Here is a 19,746-nt window from a genome sequence, read left to right as displayed (position 1 = left end):
TAGAGCAAACTAATCTCCAGTGTTTATTTTAGTATCACCCATGATTAAACTGTCCAATTTCCTAGAAGACCTTTCGATTGCAGGCCGTATGAATATTAATAGTTGAGATAGTTCAACCTAGACAAGGCTTGCATCACCTAGGGCATAACTAGGGAGCTTGGACTGTCCCAATTTGACCTATATACGTTTGGCCCATCTATCCACTGATATCTCTGTTATATTGTTTCAACCTTGCAATTAATGGCTTATTTTTTAATTCAATGACTCTATCTTCATGGAATGCTAATTTTTAACTTTTTCCCCTTATGTGCGTAGGATTTGATCAATTATGCCTAAATTTAGGCCCACAAGAACAAAAGTCATTTGACGCCAGTCGTGCTAGGAGTGGACCACATGGAGGAATTTTTTTTTTAAATGTATTCAAGACCATTTTCAACTTATTTTTGTAAATATTATATATATTTTTATTGTGAAGTAATATAATTTTTGTTTAATATTCAGTTTTAATTGTATTACAATATTTTTTAGGTTTCAAATATTAAAAAAATACAGGTTCTAATTGAATTAAAAAAAAAATTACTGGACTTTGATGCAGATTGCATGACTTTTAACTGGGGCCTCTCAAATCTCTATAGCCCTTCAGAATACGTTTACCGACGCTTGTATAGACATTTATCAGTGCTTTTTTTGTAATTAAATGTGGTTAGAAACCGTGCTCTTGAATACCTTTACTGACGCTTGGACAAACTTTGCCAATGCCTTTTCAACTTTTCCAGATGTTTTTTCAGAGATTACCGGTGGCCACCAGAAGGCGCCATTAAAAGGAGAATGTGTACTGAAAAAGTCTACTCAATTGCGGCGACCGCAAAAGTGCTGGTAAAGGATGATTAACACTGGTAAATCCTTTGCTGACACAACCCTTTGTTGGCGCTTGTTTGAGTGTTGATAAAGGTTTTGCTAGCTCTTTTTTTCCCTAACTTTTACCAGTGCTTTTGATCGCTGATAAAGGTATTTTTTCTTATAGTGGTAGCTGTAGCTGCAATAGCGTGCAACAATGCACGCTAAAGCAACAACATGCTGCTACCTTTTTTGAGCTAGTGGGGGCCATTGTAGGCCCCCACATGATGTGTGCGTATAATATCCACACCATCCATCCATTTTCCCAAGATCACTTTAGGGGATGAGCCCAAGAATGGAGAAAATATAAATTTCAGGTAGACCGCATCACATGAAACAGTGAGAATAAACCTCCACCATTGGAAATACTTTGACACCCACCATACTGTATACTTGGCATCCAACCTATTAATAATGTCACCTAGACCTATCTTTGGGTGGGGCCCACAAAAGCGGTGGATTCAGAGCTCAAGTGGGTCAATGATGGGGGAGGGGGGGGGGGGGGGGGGGGGGCACTGCTTGGGGACAGTGGTGGATCCCACTATGATCTATGTGATAGATCCACACTATCCATTCATTTTTCCAGCTCATTTTAAGGCATGATACCAAATATGAGGTAGAAACCTATCTAGGCGCTGCAATGCTCACCTGCTAATCCTGTAAATGAAAGAAGTGCTTAATGAAAAGTATCTCCCTCTCTCTTACTGTCAGAGGCTCCTAGACCAGTGGTAAGCCTTATGTTAGGGTTCCATGACTATATCTGATTACATCACCAAGTTTGAGGAATATATGATGCGATGTGACATTGAGTACATGATGATCATGCTATCCAGATTTGGGATGGGCCTCTGATTCGATATCTTTTGAGAACTTTTTTCTCATGACATTGGCACCTTGGAGCTCATATACCAAGTGATGCAAGAAGTTGAGTGCTACGTCAAAGAACCAGTTGGGAGGCGATTTGACTCTCAAGATTCAATTGTTAAGATTATTCCTTAAGGGGTTAATTTTAACATTGGGAGTCAATTCAAGTCCTAAGTTGGTTCCTAATCCAACCCTAAGGATGTTAAAGGAAAGGGAATAACAAGTGCTAGCTGTAGGGTTGGTGAGCCAACGCGGTGTTTCAATTGCCACAGGTTGGGTCATTTTGTGCAACGATGTCCCTTGAAAGAGAGGAACAAGGCCTTAGTGATTGAAGAAGGTGGGAATGAGGGAGACGAACATAGCGACTATGAAGTAGTTTATCAGTCTAATATAATTGGTGCTAGTGACGTGGAGGTAGAGGAAGATGAGACCACATCACTTGCAGTAATTAGGTGCGCCTTGACCAATGCTAAGAATACTGATGACTGGCATCGGACTATGACTTTTCTTATACCTATATAAAATGTAGGGAAAAGAATTGCAATGTGATCTCGATAGTGGTAGTTATACAAATGTGGTCTCTACTGACACTTTATCCCATTTGGGTTTGAAACTGAACCTCACCCTCAACCCTTTAGGGTTTCATGGGTTAATGCATCTTCCCTGCCCGTCACCCAATAATGTCTCATGCCTATTCATTTTAGATCCTATTTTGAGTCACTTTGGTGTGATGTTTTCCCCATGAATATCAGAGACATCATTTTAGGGTGGCCTTAATTACGTGACCGCGATGTGATGATATATGGTTGCTCGAATGTGTGCTCATTCATGTATCAAGACAAGAAGATCACTTTAGTTCATCTCCTACTAAAAAGTAATGCGAAGTAGAAAAATGATGGGAAGTTGAGTAACCCAAGTGATATGAGGAAATGCCAACCTAAGTCTCTCAATGTTATAAATGACAAGGAGTCTGAGAGAGAGAGAGAGAGAGAGAGAGAGAGAGAGAGAGAGAGAGAGAGAGAGAGAGAGAGAGAGAGAGAGAGACTAAGGTGGATTCGATGGTGTATGCCTTAGTGGCTAAAGAAGTTATACCCGAGGTTAGTGTAAAGGGACCCCTAAGGAGATTTTGATTATGAATGAGTTCCATGACGTATTCCCGAAGGACCTACCGGATGACCTTCCACCCATGAGGTGGCATGCCATTGATCTTGTCCTTGGGGTGACTCCACCAAACCTTCATCATTATCGAATGAACCCTATGAAGTATGTGGAGTTAAAGAAGTAGGTAGATGAGCTCCATAGGAAGGGTTTCATTTAGAAGAGTTTGAGTCCGTGTGCCGTGCTAGCACTTCTCACACCTTAGAAAGATTGCATGTGGTGCATGTGTGTGGATAGTAGAGCTATCAATAAGATTACGGTCAAGTATCAGTTTCCTATACCACGTGTTAACATTATGTTAGACTTGATGGTGGGTGCCACCATCTTTTCAAAGATTTAGCTCAAGAGTGAGTATTACTATATATGTATACACTCAGGAGATGAATGGAAGACAACCTTTAAGATGAAGGATGGGTTGTATGAATGGCTAGTCATGCCCTCTGGCTTGACTAATGCCTCAAGCATATTTATGAGAGTGATGACACAGATGTTGAGGTCCTTTATGGGTAAGTTTCTTATTGTGTACTTTGACGATATTCTTATCTATAGCACATTAAAGGAACAACATCTCCATCATCTAAGGCAAGCTTGTGGGATCCTCAGAATTGAAAAGCTTTATGCCAACCTTAAGAAGTGCATGTATTCGTGTCAAAGAACTTTATTTTCTTAGGGTTTATAGTATCATCTGAGGGCATGAGAGAGGACCTCGAGAAAGCATGGCCATAGTAGAGTGGCCTAAACCACGCAATATCCATGAGGTGTGGATCTTTCACGGCTTAATAATTTTTTATAGGTGGTTCATTCGAGGGTTTAGTTCCATCATGAATCTCATTACTAATTGCATTAAAAAAGGAGAGTTTGCATGGACTAAAGTAGCCTGTAGAGCATTTAAAGAGATAAAGGGAAAAATGAGCGAAGCTCCTTTCTTGCGCCTTACAGACTTTTCTAAAGTTTTTGAAGTTGCGTGTGACACATTTCATGTAGGTATAGGTGGATGCTTAGTTAAGAAGGGCACCTCGTTGCTTACTTTAGTGAGAAGTTGAATGAAGCAAAGAAATAATAATATACTTATGACAAGGAATTCTATGCGTTTGTTTAGTCCTCTTATGCCATTGGCATCATTATTTATTACTACAAGAATTTGTCTTATTTTCTTATCATGAGGCCTTACGCTACCTTAATTTTCAGAAGAAATTAAACCCTATGCATGCTAAATTGGTTCTATTTATTTAAGAATATTCTTTTGCTCTTAAACATAAGGCTAGGTTGAGAAAAATCTTGCCGATGCCTTTAGTCATCATGTGTGCTAATCCAGAGTATGAGTATAGAAGTGACTAGGTTTGAGCAATTGAAAGAAGAATATCCTATATGTCGATACTTTGGTGAGCTGTATGCGTCATTATGAGATGGTTAATCGAGTGACAACTGCTAGTTTGTCATCGCCGATAATTTCTTAATTAAAGGTGATAGACTCTGTATTCCCTATACTTCCCTTCATGATTTCCTACTTTAAGAACTTCATGCAGGAGGAATAGCTAGTCATTTAGGGAGGCATAAGACCATTGCCCTTGCAAAGGATAGATTTTATTGGATATATTTCAAGCGAGATGTAGTTAAGATCATTGGGTAGTGCAAGACTTATTAACTTGCAAAGTAGAGAAAGTAAAATGCGAAATTGTATACGCCTTTGGTAGTGCCATATGCTCTGTGGAAGGACATAAGTATGGATTTCATGTTGGGCTTACCAAAGACCATATAAAAACACAATTTTATCTTTGTGGTTGTGGATCATTTTTCCAAAATGGCTCATTTTATTTCGTGCATAAAAACATTGAATGCCTCCAATGTTGCTAAACTTTTCTTTGGGGCGGTGTTACATTTACATGGTCTATCAAAGACTATAGTGTCAGATCATGATGTGTGCTTTATAAGTTATTTTTGTAAGACACTACGCCACATGATGGGACAAGGTTTCAATTCTCATTCACTTATCATTCCCGAGCAGACGGTCAGACTAAGGTCATTAATATGAGTCTTGAAAATCTGCTTAAGTACCTTGTGGGAGATCATGTTAGAATTTGGGATATCGTTTTGACTATAGCCGAATTAACATATAACAACCCCATTAATAGATACATAGGCATGAGTCCATTTGAGGTTCTGTATAGGTACAAACCTTGGAAACTTATAAATCTCACAGTTATGTTTGTGTCCCATAGGCCATCACAGTTAGCACATGAGTTTGCATGTCACATACATGAGTTGCATGTTGAGATTAGGAAGCAAATTAGTTTAAGTAATGAAAAATACAAAACTCTTGTTGATTCTCCTCGTAGCTGAAGGTTCGCAGCTACCAAAGAGCGGGATCACACAGTTCTGCCCCTGCTATAAGATCGACAACTCAAGAAGAAGTGAGGCAAGTGGTTACAGAGATAGTTAGAGAACATGAACATATCAACAGATTCCGATACAAAACACCATACCTGAGGGAAGTAGAAGATATACCATTCCCAGCTAATTTCAAGCACCCAGACTTCCAAAAATTCAATGGAGACGGATCTTCGGATGAACACCTCATGCACTTCATTACAATTATGGGTAACTTCTCTACTGTCCCACAGTACTGTTTACGATTGTTTGGTTCCTCTTTGACAAGGAAAGTGTTCCGATGGTACTCTAGCTTAGCACCAACTTGGGAACAAATGCAGGATGCCTTTATGTCAAAAATTTTCTCGTTAGATCATGACATCAGTATCATAGAACTAGCCTCTGTACGACAGAGAGAAGGCGAACCTGTAGAAAAATTCATAGATATATGGAGGACTTTGGGAGCGTCATGCCGACAGTTGCCTAAGGAAAAGGAACAGGTGAAGATGTTCTTGAATTCTATGGAGACAGGAATTGCATTCGGCCTCACTAGTGTTGACATAAAAACTTTCCGCGACTTGGCAACAAAAGCCCATGCATTGGAACTAATGACTAAGAAAATGCCAGCATTCCATTATGAAACAAGCAGAAGAGGACACGACAGATTAATGGCAAATGTCTTGGATTGAGAAAAGAAAAATCATATTACTCGCGACAGAAGGAGAATAGAAAAGAAAGAAGAATTGGGTCATTACAGAGGCAGAATCAGCAACAAAAGGCCAAGGCCCCTTGATTCCCATGAAGGATTCACATTTGACAAAGAAGATGTTATCCCTATGATGAATCAATTACTAAGTGCTGGCATGATAAAACTACCCCTATCTAAATGTCCTTAGAAGTGAGAAGGATAAAAGAAAGAAATTTCTGCCATTATCATCGTTTGCTGGGGTACTCTACAGAAAATTGTTTCACATTGAAATGTATAATACAAAAAATGATAAACAGAGGTGAAATCATAATAGGAAAAGAAAAAGAAAGAAGCAAAAAGGCAGTGATAAATATGATTTTCACCTAGAAAATTATACATGAGAAGAGAGACAAACAGAAAAAGAAAAAAGATTGCAGTACAAGTACAGATAGTCCTTCAGAACGAATAGGCAAAGCTATAGTGATTGCATTACGCTCAGGAAGAAGAGTGAGAAGTCCTCTCTAGAAATAGAAGTTTGAAATAGCATGAGAAGGAATATCCAAGGTACACAATGATGACAGTAAAGAAGAAAAGAATAAAATTGAAAAAGTAACTTATGATGTGGTAAGCCATTTAAAAGGTATACCAGCCCGATTGAGTGTATATGATGCACTACGATTATTAGAGGATTTTTGACACACCCTAATTCAAGCCCTATCTGATAATAATGAAAGTGAATCATTGCTTGTAGAGATGGAAAGTGCAGAGCAAAAGATATGGAATAGTTGTATGCCTATCATTTCCTTCTCCGATGACGACTTGACTTGTGATAGGGAGCATAACAGGCCATTGATGATTGTAGGTCATATTTGCAATAAACAAGTTAAGCAAATAATGTTAGATAATGGTTCTGTAGTGAATCTTTTTCCATTAACAGTGTTGAATGAACTCGGATATCGTCGCTCTCATCTACGCCCTAGTGGAATGATGATACAGGGCTTTAACTAAGACGGGCAACATGCATTGGGAAAGATCACACTGATGCTGAAAATAGGAGAATTAAGAGCAAATGTTGGTTGTCATGTTATCAATGTGGTAACGATGTATAATCTCCTCTTAGGTAGGCCGTGGATGCATCAGTACAGCATTATACCGTCCACCCTACACTAATGCTTCAAATATTACAAAGTTGGAATTCAACACAAAGTAATGGCCGATGCAATACCATATACAGAAGCAGAGTCTTTCTTCGCCGATGTAAGCTATTATGATGGATTTGCGATAGAAGATAAAAAGGAAAACGATAAGAGTAAAATCGTAAAGAATAGCTAGACAGAATGATAGAAAATAAAGTCGCATGAATAGAATTGTCTAGGAGAGTGAACACGAAAAGAAAGTTTTATTTCGTGCTGAAACACTTAAGACAACCAGGATAGCCTCCATTAACATTATTATCACTTGAACAATTGGAAATTCTGCAGTCAAATTCACAGTGCCACTCCCATATGCTGAAAGAAACAAGCCATTCTCTTCTATGGCAAAAAATTTCCATATCAAACCTAACTTGAAGAATGCTGAGCCTATCGAATTCTACGCACCATCAAAGGCAAAGACAGAAGAAGAGGCTAATAACAAAATAAGCTACCAAAGGTTAACATCTGAAGATTTGAAAAGATATTGTCCTATTAGTGGAAAACTTATGAAAAACATGGGCTTTGATTGTGAAGAACTAACCGAGCTGAACAATGGAAAAGGGATCCAAATTCTGATTGGGGTGAATGAAGAAAAACGAGAGAAATTCCCTGGATGGGTGGCAGAATCTTCCCAAGCACAAGAAAATATGACTACAGCAGATTCAACAGTCTATGAAATTGAAAATTCTGAAATAATCAAGTATCCTGAAACATCTCCGAAACAGATAGAAGACGGGGGGAACCAACAATTGATAACCTGCGGGAAATAAATTTGGGTACAGAAGAAGAACCGCGAAATACATTCGTAAGTACCAGTCTCCCTGAACAAGAAGCCGATCAGTATATAAATCTCCTGAAAGAAAATAAAGATGTGTTCGCTTGGACATATGCAGAAATGCCAGGCCTGGAACCATTAGTAGCAATGCATCGATTGAACATCTCTAAAGACAAGAGGCCAATCAAGTAGACACAGAGACGATTCCATCTAGATTTAATTTCTCTAATAGAAGAAGAAGTAAACAAATTGATCAAGGTCAGTTTCATTAGAGAAGTCAAGTAGCCCAAATGGATATCAAATATTATCCCGGTGAAAGAGAAAAGTGGACAAATCAGAGTATGTGTCGATTTCAGAGATTTAAATGATGCCTGCCCAAAAGATGACTTTCCATTGTCGATAACAAGGCTACTAATTGATAGTACGACAAAATATGCTATTATGTCCTTCATGGACGACTACGTCGGATATAATCAAATAAGAATGGTTCTAGAAGACGAAGAGGCTACAGCTTTCAGAACTTCCCTCAGAATTTATAATTACAAGGTTATGCCATTTGACCTTAAGAATGTTGGCGTGACATATCAAGAACGATGCAGAATATATTCCAAGACATGATGCATAAGCATGTAGAATGTTATGTTGATGATTTAGTCATCAGATCGAACGAACATGAAGAGCATAGAGAACATCTGACCTTAGTCTTTCATCGTCTCAGAAAGAAACAACTAAAGATGAATCCAGCTAAATGTGCATTTGGTGCCTCATTAGGAAAATTCATTGGTTTCGTCATCAAATACAAGAGGAATTGAAATCAATCTAGGAAAAATCAAAGCTATCTAAAACATGCTGCCGCCGAAAACATTGAAAGAATTAAAAAGCTTGCAAGGAAAATTAGCGTATATACAACGCTTTATCTCCAATTTGGCTGGATGGTGTCAACCGTTTGCACACCTGATGAAGAAAGGAACAAAATTCATATGTGATCAATCTTGTCAAAATGCATTTGACTCTATTAAAGAATTACTAAAGTAGCCTCCAGTATTAGCGGCTCCTATAAAAGACAAACCTCTCATCTTATATATCTCTACAACTAAAAATTCTTTGAGAGCTCTATTAGCACAAATGAATGAACAAGGAAAAGAAACTGCACTTTATTATCTGAGTTGGGCTCTGATAGGTGCAGAATGCAATTATTTACCAATTGAGAAAATATGCTTGGTGCTAATATTTGTAGTGTAGAAATTAAGGTATTACTGCTGTTCTCATGATATGATCCTGATCTCATGGGAAGATCCTATAAATTTTTTAATGACAAGGCCAGTATTATCAGGAAGATTGGCTAAATGGATGTTGTTGCTGTTAGAATATACAATCACTTATGAGCTAGCAAAAGCAGTAAATGGACAAGTAGTGGCAGACTTCTTGGCAGCTCATCCCGTAGTAGACAGTGAAGCAATCAATGATGATTTCCTAGATGAGCATGTAATGATGATTGAATCGCTGAATTCATGGTAAATGTACTTTGATGGTGCCTCTCGAATTTCTGGATCAGGTGCCGGAGTGATATTTATTAGTCAAGGTGATTTGTTACCATACTCCTTCACATTAGGTACTACATGTATGAATAATGAAGCTGAATGCAAAGTTCTTATCATTGGGATGGAAATAGCACAAGAGATGAAGATAAAAGCGCTACAGATATATGAAGACTCTATGTTGGTCATAAACTAGCTAACAACTGAGTTTGAAATAAGAAAATAAAAACTCCTACCATATTGTTGGTGAGCACAGAATTGCTAAAGCAATTCCATAACGTTGAAATTAAGCATATACCGTGATGCAAGAATGTGAGGGCAGATGCATTATCTAGCCTGACCACAACTTTATCCTATCCTAATCGAATTCCCCTTCAAGTAATGTTTGAAGAAAGAAGGTTCTTACCCTCGCCTAAAGTCATCAATGAAGCTGCTGAAGTACTCCCTATATCACGTATAGAGATCACTACTGATGATTGGCGCCAACCTTTTGTAGATTATCTCAAATATGACATTTTTCAGAAGACCCAGCACAAAAATTATAGATTAAGCAAAGATCAAACAAATTCATCATATGCAGCAAAGTGCTATAAAAAAGATCCTATAATGAAATGCTATTACGGTGTTTGAATACAGAAGAAGCGAATTAAGTATTGCAAGAAGCACATTCTGGAGAATGTGGGGCACATCAGGCTGGTCAGAATTTATTCCATCGGTGCATCTAATGGGATATTACTGGTCCACAATGTTCAAAGATGCGCTCAATTATGTGAAATGATGTCATGAATGTCAGGTACATGGCGATGTCATACATGTTCCCCCGGAAGAACTTCATCAATTGGTAGCTTCTTGGCCCTTCGCCACTTGGGAACTTGATGTCATCAGTCCTATAAATCCACCTTCGTTTAAAGGACGGTAATATATCCTGGCAACGACAGATTATGTCACACCCCAAACTCAGAAACTGGGCTCACAAAATCCCGATAGCTGAATCTGGTGGCGACAGCCTCTTTTGTACCCCATTCTCGGCTCCCTACACCCATATACCAAGTTCTGATCCTGGGATCCTACAAGGAGGATTTTTCAGCATAAATTTTATTCCAAAACAAGCATAACCATAAGCATAACCCACAAACAATAACCAAGTTATCATCACAAAATCCATTATGATCAAAAGCTTTAATGTACAATGTGCATAAAGGGAAATACAATATCGATAATCAAAAGCTCCAAAAGCTGTGGCATGCTCCTGCTCCTGCTCAGCTACTATCTAGCGTCACCTGTACCCATCAATCGTGCATAAGATTAAAGAAAGCTTAGAGAGTAGTGAAAGTGTGTGCGTAATATAAGCATGCTCAGACTGCAATATCAGAGTAATGCGGAATATGCTGGCGAATCCATGAATACTATCAGCCATACCAAGGTTATGCAATGCAAGGCATGAATGCTATCGGCCATATCAAGGCCATGCATACAAGGTGTGAATAATGTCAGCCATACCAAGGCCATGCGATGCGAGATGCAACTCAAGCGTACCAATCCTCATTCGAATCCACATATCAATGCAGCTCATCACTAGAGCATAAAATATCGGTACAGTTTTCACTCTGGATAATCATCGGGGTTTAGTACACTCCAAATGACACTGCCCCTTTCTTAGGTGCGCAGTCTAAGTGAGTGTAAGAAACCTCACTATTCGCCTGACCATTAGCCTGCCAATACCTATCTGACACGTCGATAGCAGACTCATTTACGAGCTGGTCATACCCAGCCTAGCAATGTCCCCTACCCTCAAGCGGTAAGGCCATACCCCCTTCCAACCGACCACGACACAGTAAGAGACGCAGCCTCCTGGTATTTGGCCCTAGTGCGCTCATTTATCCACTCGGTCTTGACATTGGAGCATCTTCTGGTATCGTCAGGTTTAGGGACTTTCACGTAGGGACATCTATCGTGCCCCATGTAAAGAGAGGATTTTCGATGTCCAAACCTACCGTCCACGATATGCCTGTGGAGGTTATGGCCCTGATGTCACTTGGGCGTACAGTAATCACAACACACAATGTAAGATGCATGAGTCATACAATCTAGTCATGCGTCAATCCTGTGCATACCGTGTGCTCATGTGAGACAATCTCCGCCTATCAGGGAGTCCCATAACAACTTGTCTAATGGCATATGCAATGGTCAACCACATCTCATATCAAGCATGCAGATGATGCGTATGGGTATGTATCATGATGATATGCTAAGCATACTCATAATCGGTATTGATAACCGGTATTGATAATCAACATTAATAATCGGCCTATATGCAAGGCGGGGTCCATATATGAACAACCGATTTAAACCAACATATAAAGATCGGCCCTTGGTCGTGGATATATCAAATTCGATAGCATGGAGCCATCCATTTACAACGATGATGGACCATGAAACATTAATGTGGCCCAATGATTTTAGGTAAACATACTTAGAATGATGAGAATGGGCCTAACAAGGCCTAAGGGAAGGTCACAATGTGGACATTTAACTATCATTACCCATCAATGTGGACATTTAACCAACATTACTCCCAAGGAGTGGATCTCATAGAGCCAAATGTATAGTGGGCCCGTGACCTCACATAAGGGCCCAATACATATCCCATTGGGTCGTACACAAAGGCCTCATACACAATATAATGGGCCTCCCGCCAGGGCCTCATATACAACATAATGAGCCTTACGCAAGGGCTTAATATACGTCACAATGGGCCTCCCTCAAGGGCCACAAATGCATCACCATGGGTCTTATACAAGGGCCTCACATACATCATATTGGGCCACGTCCCATGGGACTTGAATACATCAAAATGAGCCACAACCCATGGGCTTTAAATATAGCACAATGACCCCCCATACAAGGGGCCGCAAATATATCACAATGGGCCTCATATATATCAAGTGGGCCACATCACCACGCTGAGTCCTCGGCAAGCCAAATGGCGTTATGACCACGCTGAGTCCTCGACAAGCTTATAATGAAATCTGTCGACACGTGCTCTCACTTCCACGTTGGGACGCTCAACGACTGTAATAGATTAGGGGGTCTCTGATGATTAGCCTTGACATGTTGGCATGTGTCACATCGGCCACAAAACTGGTGATCTGGTGCTTCATCTCTGCCCAAAAAAATTGTCGCCTCATATCACGGTATATCTTCGTCGAGCCAGGGTGGATAGAAAACCGTGATCAATATGCCTTGGTCATAAGATCTTGCACAACTCAAGAATATCTGAGACACATAATCGAACTTTGAAGTGAAGTCCATCATCAGAACCAATCTGCCAATTTGACTGACTCTCAGATGCTACCTCTGCTCGGTACCCTGTAACGACTCGTCTGTCTGTTGAGCCTCGATTACCCTTGCAACAAGAGAGGGTTGAATCGACAGGCTCGATAGCTGAATGATAGAAGACTACATACCAAACTTGAAGTCATACTCTACTATATCCTCGAGTATCCTCTACTTTTGAATCATCATGTGTACCACCATGCCTCGTGGCAGACATCTGAGGGCATCCGCCACCACATTTGCCTTACCTGGGTGGTACTAAAGATCAAAATCATAATCCTTCAGGAGCTTCATCCAATGCCTCTGCCTCATGTTCAGCTTGGATTGAGAGAATAGGTACTTCAAGATCTCGTGGTCGGAGAAGAGCTCGAACCTAACCCCATAGAGACACTCCCTCTACACCTTCAGTGCAAAGATGACTACTGCATGCTCTAAATCATACATGGGGTAGTTTAGCTCATGAACCTTGAGTTGGCAAGACGCAAAGGCCACTGATTTCCCATGCTACATCAGGACAACACCCAAATCAATACGTGAAGCATCAGTAAATACCATAAATCCATCACTCCTAGAGGAGAGAGTGAGGACAGGAGCAGACGTGAGGCGGTCCTTCAGCTCCACAAATGCTTGCTCACAAGCGTCACTCAATACAAACTCTGCGCCCTTCCGGGTCAACCTAGTCAGTGGTGCTGCAATACGGGAGAATCCTTCGATAAATTGTTGATAATATCCCGCCAAACTAAGAAAAATGTGGATCTTAGATGTGTTCGTAGGCTGACCCCACTAATGCATTGCACAACCTTTGAGGGGTCCACTGCGACACCCTCCCTTGTTACCACGTGACCGAGGAACTTCACCTCATCCTGCCAAAACTCGCACTTATCCAGCTTCGCATATAACTAGTGGGCATGAAGGGTTTGCAACACAATCTCCAAATGCTGCACCTGGTCCTCGTAGGTCCTCGAATATATTAGAATGTCATTGATGAACACCATAACAAATTAATCGAGATAAGGTCAAAAAATCTCATTCATTAACTATATGAAGACTGCAGGTGCATTAGTCAGTCCAAAGGACATGACTTGGAACTCAAAGTGACCATAGCGCGTCCTGAAAGCTATCTTTGGAATTTCCTCCTCTCGGACCCAAATTTGATGATAACCAGAACGCAAGTCAATCTTTGAAAAGAACCATGCACCCTATAGCTGATCAAATAAATCCTCGATCCTCGGGAGTGGATACTTGTTCTTGATCGTGACCCGGTTGAGCTCCCGGTTGTCCACGTAGAGCCTCAACGAGCCATCCTTCTTCCTAACGAAGAGTATCAGTGCTCTCCAAGGAGAACTGCTTGGATGAATGAAACCCAACTCATGCAACTCGTCCAATTGTCGCTGCGGCTCTCACAACTCCATCTGTGTCATACGATACTGGGCCTTCGAGATAAGCGTAGTACCTGGCACGAGATTAATCTGGAACTCAATATGCCAGTGTAGCGGCAATCCCAGAATCTCCTGGAATACATCGGGAAAATCATGAATCACTAGCAATTGATCAATGCTTGCTACTATGGGCTCCTCTATGGCATATGACATCAAACATGACAACAACTCTCCTCTGGGCTCAGCAACAAACTGGAACTACGACAAGCTTAGTATATAGAACTTGACTGTCCTCGCGGAGTAGTCCAACATGGCATGGTACTCGGCAAGCCAATCCATACCCAAGATGACATCAAAATCTAACATCGACAGCACAAACAAGTCAGTGGGCAAAAAGATATCACTAACCAGAACAGGGTAAGATGAGTAAAAGCGGCCTAATACTGTAGTCTTCCCCAAGGGCATCGATATGGTTAACCCCTCGCGAGTAAACTCTGTGGCAATCCAGTGAAATGATAAAAATCCTCGGACATGAAAGAGTGCGAAGCACCGGAATCAAACAAAACTCAGGCGATGCATGCAGAGACTGGAAGTATACCCTCGACAACTCCTTCGAAGGACTGTGGGTCCTACTGAGTCGCATAGAACCTAGCCTGAGCTGGATGGGGAGGTGTCTGTCTCCTTTGAGGTCCTTGCTACTATTGTTGCCGATGCAGTGGCGTATACTTCTATCTCGGCTGCTGTTGGGGCCTCGGTGGTTGAGGTGGCTGCGATCACTGCTGCTGCGGTCGCTTCTGCTGCGGTGGAAGTTGATGTGGCCCTCTCAGCTATTGCGGCTGCTGAGGGTGGAGGCACTCTGCATGCGGTGCCCTGTCCCACCACATCTAAAATAGGTCCCTATAAATGGCCGATGGGGTGGCGCTGGAGGTGCCGCTGGTGCTGCTGGTACTCTGGCGGTTAGGCGGCCTGTGCACCTTTGCCGCTGTCGACTCTTCTGCTGGTGGAAGCTACCGGAGGGGGCCTGCCTCTTCCAGTCTCTCCTCTGATCATGGTCACTCTGCGCGCCAGCCCACTCAGTCTCATAAATTTGAGCCCTCCATACTACCGTTTGAAAAGTCTAACACAAGCCATTCTTGAAACGACGGGCCTTCCACTCCTTATAATCAACCAAATACAGTATGAACCTCGACAGTACCATGAAATGAGCCTCATACTGTGCCACAGACATGTCTCCCTACACCAAGGTCTCGAACCCTAACGCTCGCATTCGACGAATGTGGTCAAGGAAGTGCTGCTGGTCGAATCAGTCTATAAAATCCTCTCATGTTTAGATGAAATTAGGCCCTACAACATAGCTAACGGAGGTCCACTAGTGCTCGGCCTCACCCTGGAGAAGAAATACGGCTAACTGGACCGCTATTGGGTCATACAGGCCATCGTATTAAAAATCTTCTCCACCTCGGAGCGCCATCTCTCAGCAACTGTTGAATCTGGCTCACCATGGAAACGCGAGGGATCGAGCTGTCAGAACTCTCGAAGAAGGGCGATCGAGCACTCCTGCTTTGCCTAGGCTGGCGAAACAACGGAGTGCCTGCCCTACCCTTGAAGGGCAGCCATCACAGCCTCCAACATCTGTTGTAACTGGGAGGCACTCACTGGTACGGTCGGATCTGCATCAGTCTTAGGTGGAAGAATGACATCCTTAGGTTGGGGAGCAAGGATCTCTGGTGGTGGAGTGGGAGTTGCTCGGGTCTCTCTCCTAGGCATAGGGGTGTACATCGGGCCTAATCGAGTCGAACTGGGCTCAACCTGGCCCGGCCCAGTCACCAGCCAAACCAGCCCGAACACGGCCCGACTCGGTTACCGGGCCAACATGTCCAACCTGAACCAGCCCGGTTAGCAATCGGGTGAGTTCGGGTCGAGTTCGGGCCAGTTTCGGACCCACGATTTGGACGGTCTTGATTTTTTGACTCTACTCCATCTACTCCATGGGAAGAGGTTTGGCAGGTAACTTTAACGACCTTGATTTTTGGGAAGGGTTTTTGTCATAGATTTTGGGACTTTCACTATGTATGATGAGCCGCACACACTTTACTAGACATGCATTCGTATAGTTATATATATATATATATATAGATATATATATATATATATATACATATATATATATATATATATATATATATATATATATATATATATATATATATAGGCCGAGTTGGGCCGAACTGGAACCTAGCCGAACTCGGCCCGAACTCAGTTTCGAGCTGAAGAAAATGGCCCGTCCCGACTTGAACTTAGTTCTAGGTCGGGCCAAGTTGAGCTTTTTCGGGCTGAGTCAAGCGAGCTAATTGAGCTAGCCCGGTTTGTGTACAGCCCTACCTGGGTGGCATGTCTTATAGGAAAGAACAAAGGCGCTTATCAACCTTGAGAACTCTCAAAGGCACGTACATTAGGGAACTAAATCGAAAACTTACGCACTCGGGACTTAATTGTCCTAAACTCATAGTAGATATGTGATGATGTCTTGAGTTATTCCCAAGTTATGCTCTGATACCAACTTCTGTCACACCCCAAACTTGAAAACCGGGCTCACAAAATTTCCGATCACCAAATCCGTCGCTGACAGCCTCTGTAGTGCCCCATTCTCATCTCCCGACACCCATATACCAGGTTCTGATCTTGGGATCCTACAAGGAGGATCTTTTAATATGAATTTTATTCCGTAACAAGTATAACCATAAGCATAACCCACGAGTAATAACCAAGTCACCATCACAAAATCCATTATTATCAAAAGCTTTAAGGTACAATGCACATAAATGGAAATACAATATCGATAATAAAAAACTCCAGAAGCTCTATGGCATGCTCCTACTCATCTACTATCTAGCGTCACCTGCATGCATCAATCGTGCATAAACTTATAGAAAGCTTAGAGGGTGGTGAAAGTGTGTGCGCAATGTAAGCGTGCTCAGAGTGCAATATCAAAGTAATGCGGAATATACTGGTGAATCTATGAATACTATCAGTCGTACCAAGGCTATGCGATGCAAGGTATGAATGCTATCGGCCATATCAAGGCCATGCAATTCAAGGCGTGAATGATCTCTGCCATACCAAGGCTATGCAATGTGAGATGCAACTTAAGCATACCAATCCTCATCCAAATCCATATATAAAGCAGCTCATCACTAGAGCATCAATTATCAGTACAGTTTTCACTCTGAATAATCATCGGGGTTTAGTACAATCCAAATGACACTTCCTCTTTTCCAGGCACATAGTCTAAGTGAGCGTAAGAAACCTCACTATCCGCCTGGCCAATAGCTTGCCAATACCTATCTGGCTCGTCGATAGCAGACCCATTTCTGAGTTGGTCATACTCAGCCTAGCAATGCCCCCTACCCTCAGGCGGGTAAGGCCACACCCCCTACCAACCGACCACGACATAGTCGGAGATGTAGCCTCCTAGTATTCGGCCCTTATGCGCTCATGTATCCACTCTGTCTTGAAGTTGGAGCATCGTCCAATACCGTTAGGTTTAAAGACTTTCACATAGGGACATCTATCGTGCCCCATGTAAAGAGAAGATTTTCAGTGTCCAAACCTGCCATCCACGATATGCCTGTAGAGGATACGACCCTAATGTTGCTAGGGCGTATAATAATCACAATACACAATGCAAGATGCATGAGTTATACAATCGAGTCATGCATCAATCCTTCCCATACCGTGTGCTCATGTGAGACAATCTCCACCTATCAGGGAGTCCTATAACAACCTGCCTAATGGCATATGCAATGGTCAACCACATCTCAAATTAAGCATGCAGATGATGCGTATGAGCATGTATCATGATGATATGCTAAGCATACTCATAATCGGTATCAATAATTGACATCGATAATCGACCTATATGCAAGGTGGGGTCCATAGATGAACAGCCGATCTAAACCAAAATGTAAAGATCAGCCCTCGGCCGTGGATATATCAGATCTGATAGCTTGGAGCCATCCGTCTACGGTGATGATGGACCATGCAACATCAATTGGGCCCAATAATTTGGGTTAACCTACTTAGAGAATGATGAGAATGGGCCTAACAAGGCTTAAAGGAAGGTCACAATGTGGACATTTAACCATCATTGCCCATTAATGTGGACATTTAACTAACATTGCTCCCAAGGAGTGGATCTCATAGATTCAAACGTATAGTGGGCCCATGGCCTCACATAAGGGCCCAATACACATCCCATTGGGTTGTACACAAAGACCTCATACACAATATAATGGGCCTCATGCGGCCTCATGCAAGGGCTTAATATATATCACAATGGGCCTCCCCAAGGTCCACAAATGCATTGCCATGGGCCTCTTACAAGGGCCTCACATACATCATATTGGGCCACGTCCCATGGGCCTTGAATACATCACAATGGGCCACAACCCATGGGCTTCAATGGCCCCCTATACACGGGTCGTAAATATATCACAATGGGCCTCATATACATTAAGTGGGCTGCATCACATGGGCCGCACCAATGGGCCTCATATACATCAAGTGGGCCACATCACATGGGCCATACCATTTACATCATTCATTTATTTTTAGAGATCATTTAAGGGCATTTCCCACAAAAATTGAATCATATTGAAAGATTATCTAGACCATACCACAAATAGCAGTGAGATAATGATTTTACCTGCTTAAAATTCATAGGGCCCACCATAACGTTTTTTTTCCATCTAATCTGTTCATATGGTCATAAAGGCCTGAATTAAGGGGAAAAAACACATTTCATATTGATCCAGAACCTCTGTGACCTCAAACGGTTTTAATGGTGGATGTTTAATCCTCCACTGATTTTTGCAGTGGTTGGGATATAACAACATTTACATCAAGGTGGGCCCTACCCGTCCAGCATATGGACGGTATGGATAAACAAATCATGGTGGGTCCACATCAGCGTGGCCCACCGCTGGACAGTGTGGGGTATAACACATACCTTAGATCATAACCATAGAACTGCTGACGTTACTCCAGTAGCTAATGCTACTGGCTGTCCAGATGGACATCCCAGATATGAAAAAAAAATAGATGAACGGCATGGAATGAAAAACATACATCATGCAGACCCATAGACTTGCTAACGTCAAATACAACAGTTGTGTGCTACTGGGGTCCCCCAAATGGATGGTTTGGATGTAACACATACATCATATGGGACCTACAGAGCTTACTGACATCGTTGCAGCAACTATATAGGAGGTGGGGTCCACATAGATGGACAGTCTGGATTTAACATATGTCGTATGATCAGACCCATCTTGTTGACGTCAATACATCAACTATATAGCTGATGTGTGGTAGACCAGCCAATCTTGTTTTTCATGGTAGGTGGGTCCCACGTGGGGCCACCAGATATATAATATATTATATTATTATTTCTTATTTTATATATACTGCATATCCCAGCAACAATCACCGTCTAGTGGACTGGACAGTGTGGACTGCCACACATGTAACAGGCCCCACCATCCAGGATCTC

At 41.8% G+C, this 19,746-nt stretch overlaps 1 protein-coding gene across 1 annotated transcript; it reads left to right on the top strand.

Annotated features, from left to right (window-relative positions):
• The first annotated feature begins 600 nt into the window (after positions 1 to 600).
• LOC131247080 (uncharacterized) lies at positions 601 to 5,975 on the top strand. The gene is made up of 3 exons (XM_058247522.1): positions 601 to 689; positions 789 to 876; positions 5,256 to 5,975. The coding sequence occupies exons 1-3, from the start codon at positions 601 to 603 to the stop codon at positions 5,973 to 5,975; spliced, it is 897 nt and encodes a 298-aa protein (XP_058103505.1).
• Positions 5,976 to 19,746: the final 13,771 nt, after the last annotated feature.

This window comes from Magnolia sinica, chromosome 5 (genome assembly GCF_029962835.1).
Source record: "Magnolia sinica isolate HGM2019 chromosome 5, MsV1, whole genome shotgun sequence".
Classification (NCBI taxonomy): domain Eukaryota; kingdom Viridiplantae; phylum Streptophyta; class Magnoliopsida; order Magnoliales; family Magnoliaceae; genus Magnolia; species Magnolia sinica.
The sequence above is the reverse complement of the archived record's forward strand: the minus strand, read 5'-3'. Positions and strand labels throughout refer to the sequence as shown.

What these genes read in the sequence shown, in the direction of transcription:
- LOC131247080 (XM_058247522.1), top strand. Translation starts at nt 601, where the DNA reads ATGACTTTTAACTGGGGCCTCTCAAATCTCTATAGCCCTTCAGAATAC. An exon ending in CATTTATCAGTGCTTTTTTT is followed by an intron (nt 690 to 788) that starts GTAATTAAATGT and finishes ATGTTTTTTCAG; the next exon opens with AGATTACCGGTGGCCACCAG. An exon ending in CGGCGACCGCAAAAGTGCTG is followed by an intron (nt 877 to 5,255) that starts GTAAAGGATGAT and finishes TTCTCCTCGTAG; the next exon opens with CTGAAGGTTCGCAGCTACCA.